Here is a 12,121-nt window from a genome sequence, read left to right as displayed (position 1 = left end):
TGTGTAATTTTTCTGGGCATCATTTAAAATATGGCTAGCATAATAAATGACATGCAGAAGCTTGTCATGCCCCTGCCCCAGTACTGCACCAATGGCGTGGTTACTGGCATCACACATTAGTTCAAATGGTAATGTCCAATCTGGTGCAGAAATAACTGGTGCTGTGACCAGCTTAGCTTTCAGAGTCTCAAATGCTTGCAGGCACTCTGTGTCAAACACAAATGGCATGTTAGCAGCCAGCAGATTACTCAGGGGTTTTGTAATTTTTGAAAAATCCTTTATAAACCTCCTATAGAATCCTACATGTCCCAGAAAGCTTCTGATTGCCTTAACATTAGCAGGTGGTGGTAATTTTTCAATTACTTCTACTTTAGCTTGATCCACCTCTATTCCCTTGTTTGAAATTTTATGCCCAAGGACAATTCCTTCAGTCACCATAAAGTGGCATTTTTCCCAGTTTAAAACTAGGTTGGTCTCTTGGCATCTTTTCAGAACAAGTGCTAAATGGTTAAGGCAGGAGCTGAATGAGTCTCCAAATACTGAAAAGTCATCCATGAAGACTTCCAGAAATTTCTCTACGATATCAGAGAAGATAAAGAGCATGCACCTCTGAAAGATTGCAGGTGCATTACACAGACCAAAGGGCATCCTCCTGTAAGCAAACACTCCAGAAGGACATGTGAATGCTGTTTTCTCTTGGTCATGAGGATCTACTGCAATTTGGTTATAACCTGAATAGCCATCCAAAAAGCAGTAGTATTCATGACCTGCTAGTCTCTCTAGCATCTAGTCTATGAATGGTAAAGGAAAATGATCCTTTCTGGTGGCTGTATTGAGCCTTCTGTAGTCAATACACATGCGCCACCCTGTAACTGTTCTTGCAGGAACCAGTTCATTCTTTTCATTATGAACCACTGTCATACCTCCCTTTTTGGGGACAACTTGAACAGGGCTCACATAGGGGCTATCAGAAATAGGATAAATAATCCCAGCCTCTAGTAACTTGGTGACCTCCTTCTGCACCACTTCCTTCATGGCTGGATTTAGTCGCCTCTATGGTTGAACCACTGGCTTAGCATCATCCTCCAATAGGATTTTGTGCATGCATCTAGCTGGGCTTATGCCCTTAAGGTCATTTATGGACCACCCAAGAGCTGTCTTGTGTGTCCTTAGCACTTGAATTAGTGCTTCCTCTTCCAGTGGATTTAAAGCAGAGCTTATGATCACTGGAAAAGTGTCACCTTCTCCCAGAAATGCATATTTCAGGGATGGTGGTAATGGCTTGAGCTTAGGTTTAGGAGGTGTTTCCTCTTCCTGAGGAAGTTTTAGAAGTTCTTTCAATTCTTCTGAATCCTCCAAATCAGGCTGAACATCTTTAAAGATGTCTTCCAGCTCAGATTCGAGACTCTCAGCCATGTTGATCTCCTCTACCAAAGAGTCAATAAGATCAACTTTCATGCAGTCCTTTGGTGTGTCTGGATGCTGCATGGCCTTGACAGCATTCAACTTAAACTCATCCTCATTGACTCTCAGGGTTATTTCCCCTTGTTGGACATCAATGAGAGTTCGTCCAGTTGCTAGGAAAGGTCTTCCTAGAATGAGAGTAGCACTCTTGTGCTCCTCAATTTCCAGCACTACAAAGTCAGTGGGAAAGGCGAATGGCCCAACCCTAACAATCATGTCCTCAATCACGCCTGATGGGTATTTAATGGAGCCATCAGCAAGTTGGAGACATATCCGGGTTGGTTTGACTTCTTCAGTTAAACCAAGCTTTCTGATAGTGGATGCAGGTATTAGATTGATGCTTGCTCCAAGATCACATAAAGCTATCTTGGTGCAATTACCCTCTAGTGTGCATGGTATCAGGAAGCTCCCGGGATCCTTAAGTTTTTCTGGAAAGCTTTTCAGAGTGACTGCACTACATTCTTTAGTGAGGAGAACTCTTTCAGTTTCTCTCCAATCGTTCTTATGACTCAAGATCTCTTTCATGAACTTGGCATAAGAAGGTATTTGCTCAAGTGCCTCTGCAAACGGAATCTTTATTTCAAGAGTCTGAAGATAGTCTGCAAAGCGAGCAAATTACTTATCCTGCTCATCTATATGGAGTTTTTGAGGATAAGGCATCTTGGCTTTGTATTCCTCAACCTTAGTTCCTGCAGGTTTACTTCCTATAGAGGTGGTTGGAGAAGCCTTTTTAGAGGGGTTGTTATCAGCACTTGTGTATGTCTGATCCCTCACTGGCATTTGATTGCCAGAGTCAGAAGCTGGAGTGGTATTGGACGCCAACTCCTTACTTGTTCCTGGCATTTGAACGCCAGAACTGAGCTTCTATTGGGCGTTTGACACCAAATCATTGCTTGTTTCTGGCGTTTGAACGCCAGAGTTATTCTTCTCTGGGCTCTTACTATCCTCAGAGGGATCGTGAATAGTAGTTTGTTCATTTCTTGGCTTCCTACTGCCTTGAAGTGAGGTATTTAATGTTCTTCCACTTCTTAATTGAACTGTTTGGCATTCTTCTGTTATTTGTTTTGATAACTGCTGTTCTGTTTGCCTCAATTGTACTTCCATGTTTATATTAGCCCTTCTTGTATCTTGTAATATCTCCTTGAATTCGGCCAGCTGTTTTGTGAGAAAATCTAATTGCTGATTAAATTCAGTAAGTTGTTCTGTAGGACTGAGTTCAGCAGTTACTGTTTTAGCCTCTTCTTTCATGGAAGATTCACTGCTTAGGTACAGATGCTGATTTCTGGCCACTGTATCAATGAGCTCTTGAGCTTCTTCAATTGTCTTTCTCATATGTATAGACCCACCAGCTGAGTGGTCTAGAGAAGTCTGAGCTTTCTCTGTAAGCCCATAATAGAAGATGTCTAACTGCACCCATTCTGAAAACATTTTAGAGGGGCATTTTCTTAGCATCTCTCTGTATCTCTCCCAAGCATCATAAAGAGATTCATTATCTCCTTGTTTAAAGCCTTGGATGTCCAGCCTTAGCTGTGTCATCCATTTGGGAGGGAAGTATTGATTCAGGAATTTTTCTGACAGCTGTTTCCATGTCTTTATGCTAGCTTTAGGTTGGTTATTTAACCACCTCTTAGCTTGATCTTTTACAGCAAATGGAAACAGTAATAGTCTGTAGACATCCTGATCTACTTCCTTATCATGTACTGTGTCAGCAATCTGTAAAAACTGTGCCAGAAACTCTGTAGGTTCTTCTTGAGGAAGACCGGAATACTGACAACTTTGCTGCACCATGATAATGAGCTGAGGATTCAACTCAAAGCTACTAACTCCAATGGAGGGTATACAGATACTGCTCCCATATGAAGCAATAGTGGGGTTGGCATATGACCCCAGAGTCCTTCTGGACTGTTCAATTCCACTTAGATCCATGATGGAGAAAAGGGAATTGATACGAATAGCAAATAGAATATATTTTTATTATTATTATTATTATTTTTTGTAAAAAGGGAACGAGTAAATAATAAAATAAAAGAGAATAAAATAGTTTGAAATTAAATATAGAATTCAAAAATTAGAAATAAAAAATTTAAGACTAAAATAATTACTTAATTAAGAAGATTTGAAAAATTTTGGATATGATTTTTGATAAAGATTTGAATTTTGAAAATTTAAAATTAAGATAAGATAAAATAAAAAATTTTTAAAATAAAATCTGAATTTTTAAAAGGAAAATTCAAAAAATCAATTAAAATAAAGAAAAAAGATATTTTTGAATTCAATGAGGAGAGAGAAAAACAATAAAAAGACACAAAACTTAAAATTTTTAGATCTAATGCTCCTTATTTTCGAAAATTTTGGAAGGAAAACACCAAGGAACACCAAACTTAAAAATTTTAAGATCAAGACACAAGAAAAACTCAAGAACACTTTGAAGACTCACAAGAACAACAAGAACATGAAGAACACCAAACTTAAAATTTTTAGAAAATCACAATAAAATTTTCGAAAATTATAGAAAGATCAACAAGAAAACAACAAAATTAAAGTTTGGCACAAGATTTAATCAAAGAAAAATTATTTATGAAAAAGATTTAAAAAAGAAGATACCCAATTACCAAGAACATAGACCAACGCTCTAGCCAATTGAGCTGTAAATGTAGCACTTGTTTTGAAGAAGTAATTTTTTTATAATTAAGAATAAATTTTTTTTTGAAAGCTAATGTTTTGAAAAAGCACAAGAAAAATAAGGAAAGAAATAGAACAAGAAAAACTAAAGATCAAACAAGAAAAATAAACAAGAACAACTTGAAGATCCAGGAAAAACAAAGAACACAAATTCGAAAGTTTAAAGGAAAATATAAAATATGCAATTGACACCAAACTTAAAATATGAAACTAAACTTAAACAGAAGAACTCAATTATCAGTAAAAATAAAAATAAAATAAAATAAAATAAATAAATAAAATAAAAAAATAAAGTTTCGAAAAATTTTTGAAAAAGAAAATAAGGATTCAAAACTTTTAACAAGAACAATAATAAAAGACTCTGACCCAAAAGACAAAATCTTCCTAATCTAAGCAACAGGATGAACCGTCAGTTGTTCAAACTCGAACAATCCCCAGCAACGGCGCCAAAAACTTGGTGCACAAATTGTGAATCACACTTTTCACAACTTGTACCACTAACCAGCAAGTGCACTGGGTCGTCCAAGTAATACCTTACGTGAGTAAGGGTCGATCCCACGGAGATTGTTGGTTTGAAGCAATCTATGTTTATCTTGTAAATCTTAGTCAGGAAATCAATTATAATTATCAGTATGAATTTCGAAGAATAAAAGAGCATGGATTAAATACTTGTTCTGTAGTACTAGAGAATATGTTGGAGTTTTGGAGATGCTTTGTCTTCTGAATCTTTGCTTTCTCCCTGTCTTCTTCTTCACGCACGCAAGGTTCCTCCTATGGCAAGCTGTGTGTTGGTGGATCACCGTTGTCAATGGCTACCATCCGTCCTCTCAGTGAAATAGGTCTAGGTGCGCTGTCACCGCATAGCTAATCATCTATCGGTTCCCACTCATGCTAGAATAGGATCCTTTGATCCTTTTGCGTCTGTCACTATGCCCAGCCCTTGTGAGTTTGAAGCTCGTCACAGTCATTCAATCCCTGAATTCTACTCGGAATACCACAGACAATGTTTAGACTTTCCGGATTCTCATGAATGCTGCCAATGGATTCTAGCTTATACCACGAAGATTCTGATTAAGGAATCCAAGAGATGTTCATTCAATTGAAGGTAGAATGGAGGTGGTTGTCAGGCACGCGTTCATCGGTTGAGGATGATGATGAGTGTCACGGATCATCACATCCATCATATTGAAGTGCGAATAAACATCTTAGATAGAAACAAGCGTGTTTGAATAGAAAACAGAAATAGTTGCATTAATTCATCAAAACACAGCAGAGCTCCTTACCCCCAACAATGGAGTTCAGATCTAAAAATGTCATGAGATCCGAAATAAACCTCTAAAAGTTGTTTAAATACTAAACTAGTAACCTAGGTTTACAGAAAATGACTAAACTATGATAGATGGTGCAGAAATCCACTTCTGGGGCCCACTTGGTATGTGCTGGGGCTGAGACTTAAGCTTCTCACGTGCCTAGGCTGTTTCTGGAGTTGAACGCCAGGTTGTAACCTGTTTCTGGCGTTCAACTCCCATTTGTAACCTGTTTCTGGCGTTTGACGCCAGACTGCAACATGGAACTGGCATTGAACGCCAGTTTACGTCATCTATCCTTGAGCAAAGTATGGACTATTATATATTGCTGGAAATCCCTGGAGGTATACTTTCCAACGCAATTGAGAGCGCGCCATTTGGAGTTCTGTAGCTCCAGAAGATCTATTTCGAGTGCAGGGAGGTCAGAATCCAATAGCATCAGCAGTCCTTTTTTCAGCCTGAATCAGATTTTTGCTCAGCTCCCTCAATTTCAGCAAGAAAATACCTGAAATTATAGAAAAACACACAAACTCATCGTAAAGTCCAGAATTGTGATTTTTTATTTAAAAACTAATAGAAATATAATAAAAACTAACCAAATTACATTGAAAACATACTAAAAACAGTGCCAAAAAGCGTAAAAATTATCCGCTCATCAGTAGGACTATGCTTGCAACGAGAATTCATTCATTTTGTGTGAAATTCTATACCGACACAATAAATACTCCTAAATCAAAGTCCTCTAATTAAATGCTTGTGATGCTTATGTATCAAGTGGTAATACTTGAAAACAACGCATTTAGAGTCGTAGCTTTGTTATCAACTCATGGGGGGCAAAGCACCCAAAAGGAGAAGCTAATAAAAAATAAAAAAAGCTTGTTTCAAGGAAGAAATATAAGGAAACGATTTCATAAAATAAGCTAGATAGAAGCATCAATCATTTACATTTCTTTTGTGATTGTAGCATGCATAGAAAACTAGCCAACCATGAACATCAACTTGCTATTCTTCTCACCTTGGTTTGTCAAAACTTAATGCATGATTATTTTCTTGCTTGGGGACAAGCAAGGTTTAAGTTTGGTGTTGTGATGACATGTCATCATGTCATGTTTTTCTATGCTTTTTCACACCAGAAATTAATGATTAATGATTAATTATTAAGTTTTCTTGTGCTTAAATAGTACATTATTTTGATCTTTTGATTTTATAAAATTTGTAGGAAATAAGTGGAAAAAGAAGCAAAAAAAAAGTACAAAATAAGCTAAAAAGGAGAAAAGAGGAATTCTGGGGCACGTTTTGGAACTTGGGCACACTTTGGAGCCTTAGGCCACGCTTTTAAAAGCGTGGCCCATGATTTAAACAAGGAAGCATGCTCTACTTGTACAAACCAGTGCTCATTTACACAAAGAATGCTACGTTCACTAAGCCAGCATCTTCGGGCAAGTTAAAATTTGGAGGCAAAGTTTTGCAAACGATGCGCACGCGTGCTTGACGCGCACGCGTCAATGGGTCACCTGGGACGAAGCACGTGAACGCGTGGCTGGCGCAGAAGCATGATATTGGGATTTTGCTACCCACGCGCACGCGTGGGGTAGTGCTCACTAAGCCAGCATAGCGCTCATTAAGAGAACGCTGAAAGGGACGTGTACGCGTGAGTGACGCGTACGCGTCGATGAGCGAAAAGGCAAAAGCACGCGCAAGCGTGAAGGACGTGTATGCGTGGGTACCCGAACGCTCCCTTCTCTAGATGAACACTACGCTCTCCTGGAAGCTGCAACTCTGCTCAATTTGACTGATTCGAAGCCCAATTGAAAATTCAAAGCAAGCAGAGCCCAGTATCATCACTTAAAGGCACAAGAAACAGTTAGAATAGGAATTTCATTTGAATTGTAATTTGTTTTTAATTTCAATTTTATTTTTCATTTTGTAAAGCCTATATAAAGGCATCAGTTTCATTTCATTGGGGGGAGCTCTGTTAGGCTGTAGTAGTAGTAGGCAACAGTAGTAGGAGGCAGCAGTAGGAGTAGGAGTAGGAGTAGAATAGAAGGCTCTCTTTGATACACTTTTATTTTTCTGCACTTTCTACATTTCAGTATTGAATTCAGTTTATGAAATTTCAGTTTCTGCAATCCTCTGCTAGAATTTCCTTTTCTGCAATTTTACTTTCAGCAACTTTACATTTGAGTTTGTTGTGATCTAAATTTACTTTTCATGCAATTTTAAGCTTCTGTAATTGTTCTGAGTTTTGATCTACTACTTTCCTTAAATTTCCTGCACCCAATTCTCTTTACATTTGCTGCACTTTACATTTCTTGCTCTTTAAGTTTCTGCCAATTTACTTTCTGTAATTTTTAATTTTTACAATTCACTCTTTGTTGCTCCAATGTTCATTCAATTCACTACTGTTAACTTGACTAGACTGATCCATCACTAAAGTTGCTTGATCCATCAATCCATGTGGGATCGACCTCACTCTTGTGAGTTATTACTACTTGATGTGACCTGGTACACTTGCCGGTGAGTTTGTGTAGAAATCTAATTTTCACCCATCAATGACCACTGCTCTTGTAATGCAACAAGTGAGGAGAGCATCAATCGTCAAAAAAGGTAATTACAAAATTATTTACCCATTTGAACTCGAAAAATCATGCTCTTCCCTGTGCTGTTGTTATTAATGTTATTTCCTTCATGCATAATGCCTTCTAAGAATGGCACTTGTTTTAATTATTTTATTATTATTATTATTATTTTGTCACAGAGGAAAAAACCACCTCACTTGATGCCAATCCTCCTTTGAGAAAGACTTCTGGTAGGCTTGTAGGAAAAAAGACACTCAATTTTAATTACACAAACAACCTAGTAAAGAGAAGACTTAAACCAATTACAGTGACAACATCCTCAAATAGTGATGACAAGGATGACACGTCGAATGCATCCGATAACAACCTTGACGGACTGGTAGTCTCTCAGAAAAATAAAGAGGAAAATGAGAGCAACTCGTCTAGTAATAAAGCAGTGAGTAAATCCTCTTTGAAAGATAATGATGTTGATGCCCTTAGCCTCAGTGGTCAACTTGCTTCTCAGGTATTTTTATATGTTTTCACATCATCCATATTAAAAATAGCATTATCTTGAAGAACTTAAATGATGATGATGTCTCTCATGCTGATTTTTAATCTCATTAATTATCTTTGTCCTCATTTTACTTCTTGCTTTAGGTCACCGTGGGTCCTACCATTTCCTTGATTGTGCCTAGCACTGAAAATCTGATGGCTGCTACATCTGACAAGCCTACACCTAATGCCAATGCTAATAAGGTATGGCATGTCATTTAGCCTGATTATTAGTATCTCTTCCTTGTATATTTCTTTTTTTTATGTTGACACTTTCTTTTACATTTTTGTTTAGCTTCAATATTTTGAAATCGCCCCGAGTGAGCGGTCAAAAAAACAAATACCAATCCCTTCCATTCATGCTTCGACCCCTAATATGGTGAATGATTTGTTGGCTGAATTAGGAAGTCTGAATGAAGCATATGCATGTAGTATGGATACACAGAAGGCCATAGTTGCATCTTGCTCTACCATTCAAAGTCCCCTTCCAACAGAGCATCTCCATTCTACACCTCCCACAACCAAGACTGTCGACAAATCCATCCTGCTTCCATTGGCCCAACAACTTGGTGCTGTTCTATCGAAACCTGTTTTGACACTTGCCACTGATCCAAACTTTAAGGCTCAACTTTCTGATATTCTTCAGACCTTTTCAATTACACCACATCATGTGACTATTGAGCCTTTGTTGGCTCGATTGCGAATGGTTTATGAGGACCTTTATGTCAAATTTTCAGACTCTTAAGCGGCTATCTCATCATATCAACAATCAACTGAAACTCTTTCTAAGTTGAAACAAGACATCTCATCTTTTGAGATTGCCAAAACTACCTTGGCTGCCCATATTGCAAAAGCTAAAGATCAGGCTCATGAGTTATTTGAGGAGATTCGAGACTTGGAACAATAGCTGACTGTCAAGAGAGAAGCAAAAAATAGGCTGGATGCTGCTTTGATAAAGAATGAAGGTCAATTTGCCAAAGCAAGCAGCATGCTTGACAGTAGCAATGCATCCTTACAGTCACTTGAAGAGAAGATGCTTTCTTCACATGAAGCTGCAAAAGAAGCCAGGAACTTCCAAACCGCTCTCCAAATTGAAGTTACTCGCTTGAAGAAGATCTTTGAAGTTTAGTCTTGTATTTCTTATGTGAACTTCTGTCATTTTAATATGTTCCTACAATCTTCACTTTTTGAGCTTTTAGATTTTTTTTGGTATTTGTCTTTGTATGCACCTTATGTTTATCTTGTAGAATGGTTGTCACTTGTTATCTTTGGGAAGTTATTATATTACTTCACACTGAACCAATTATTAATATCATAGTGACCTCTTTTATATTTCATTTGAGATGACCTTCATATCTGTTTATATCAGGTTGCACTGGTGTATGCCATCTCGTGTGCATTCGCCTCAAGTGCTGTCAAAGTAAATCAACTGTGCAATTGTTGACATGCTTCTAGCTTTACACAAGTTTATTCACTAAACCTTTTATTTCTATATGTTGGCATGTACTGTACTGAACTTAAGGAATGATAAGTTATTTTCTGTATTAACTCCTATTTTAAATTAATGCTTTGGACACATATCTGCCTCATACTCTTTAATGCTTTATATCGTCATTGGAACTTGCAATTGATAGAAGTCACATGGATATGTTAGCTTTTACAAACTAAATTACAAATGTTAGTTAGCTCTTTATTTTATCCCTTGACACTTCAACTGGATATTTTCGTATCCTTAAACATGTGGAGTGTTTTCCTCATGAATACCTGGCCTATATATTTTTAAATACTTGCCTTTTATTGAAAGAATTATTCTTCCTGATCCGACTTCAATAATCTTATAGGCATTTCCAGAATAAATCTTGTCAACCACATAAGGTCTTTCCCAAGTTGGAGACCACTTACCATAACTTTTGACTTTTTTCTATAGGCAAAATTGTTTTCCAAACTAAATCTCCAACCGCAAACATCTTTGCTTTAACATGGCGGTTGTATGATTTTGACACAATCTCTTTTTGTCGAATCACCCGATCTAAAGCTCTTAACCTTTCGTTATCTAGTTCATTGAGCTCATCATACAAAGAATTCCAATAATCTACTAATGGTATCTCATCTTGTCTAGCCACCCTTATACTTTGCAAATTAATATCAATTGGCAATACCGCATCATAACTGTAAACTAACTTATAAGGGGTGGTTCCAGTAGAGCCTCTTGGAGAATTTCGGTAAGCCGAAAGAACTTGACTGAGAGTCTGATGCCAATTTCTTGGCTGCCTTCCAATGTGTTTTTTAATTAAGGAAATCAAAATTTTATTTACTGCCTCAATTTGTCCATTGGCTTGGGCATAATACGGTGTAGAAGAAAACATTTTTATATCCTTAGACTTGGCATACTCTATGACCTTTTTCCCAATAAACATGGTTCCTTGATAAGTGGTAATAGATTGCGAAATTCCAAATCTATGCACAATATGCTCCTAATAAAATAAATTATTTCATTGTGATTGACCTCCCTCAAAGGGATAGCCTCTACCTATTTAGAAAAATAATCAACACCAACCAAAATGAACTTATGACCTTTAGAAGAAGGTGGGTGAATGTGACCGATCAGATCTAAAGCCCAACCTCTAAACGGCCATGGCTTAACTATAACATGCAATTCTGATGCTGAAATATGTTGAAGGCTTCCATGCTTTTGGCATTCTTCATAGGAACTAGCGTAATTTATACAATCTCTTTGAATAGTTGGCTGATGAGCGGATAATTTATACCCTTTTTGGCATTGTTTTTAGATAGTTTTTAGTATGTTTTAGTTACTTTTTATTATATTTTTATTAATTTTTATGCAAAAATCACATTTTTGGACTTTACTATGAGTTTGTATATTTTTCTTTGATTTCAGGTATTTTCTGGCTGAAATTGAGGGACCTGAGCAAAAATATGATTCAGAGGCTGAGAAAGGACTGTAGATGCTGTTGGATTCTGACCCTCCTACACTCGAAATAGATTTTCTGGAGCTACAGAAGCTCAATTGGCACGGTCTCAATTACGTTGGAAAGTAAACATCTTGGTCTTTCCAAAAATATATAATAGTTCATACTTTTCCCGAGATTTGATGGCCCAAACTGGCGTTAAACGCCAGCTAGAGACCTTTTTTCTAGAGTAAAACGCCAGAACTGGCACCAAAACTGGAGTTAAACGCCCAAACTGGTACCCAAGCTGGCGTTTAACTCCATGAATGGCCTATGCACGTGAAAGCTTCAATGCTCAGCCCAAGCACACACCGAGTGGTCCCCGGAAGTGGATTTCTGCACTATCTGCCCTTAGTTACTCATTTTCTGTAAACCTAAGTTACTAGTTTAGTATAAAAACTACTTTTAGAGATTCATTTTGTAACTCATGACATTTTACATTTCATATTGTATCTTCTACAGCATGAGTCTCTAAACCCCATAGGTGGGGGTGAGGAGCTCTGCTGTGTTTCAATGGATTAATGCAATTACTACTGTTTTCCATTCAATCCCGCTTGATTCTATTCTAAGATACTCACTCGTACTT

General features: G+C 37.4%; 1 protein-coding gene across 1 annotated transcript; it reads right to left on the bottom strand.

The window, feature by feature from the left end:
• Positions 1-10,464: 10,464 nt before the first annotated feature.
• On the bottom strand, positions 10,465-10,983 carry LOC107606997 (uncharacterized). The gene has a single exon (XM_016308992.1). The coding sequence runs from the start codon at positions 10,981-10,983 to the stop codon at positions 10,465-10,467; it is 519 nt and encodes a 172-aa protein (XP_016164478.1).
• Between the last annotated feature and the right edge of the window lie 1,138 nt (positions 10,984-12,121).

The sequence above is a fragment of the Arachis ipaensis genome, chromosome B1 (assembly GCF_059453495.1).
Source record: "Arachis ipaensis isolate K30076 ecotype BB chromosome B1, ASM5945349v1, whole genome shotgun sequence".
NCBI classification, from domain to species: domain Eukaryota; kingdom Viridiplantae; phylum Streptophyta; class Magnoliopsida; order Fabales; family Fabaceae; genus Arachis; species Arachis ipaensis.
The sequence above is the reverse complement of the archived record's forward strand: the minus strand, read 5'-3'. Positions and strand labels throughout refer to the sequence as shown.

Bases quoted from the DNA above. Each gene is read 5' to 3' on its own strand.
- LOC107606997 (XM_016308992.1), bottom strand. From the start codon at position 10,983: ATGTTTATTGGGAAAAAGGTCATAGAGTATGCCAAGTCTAAGGATATA.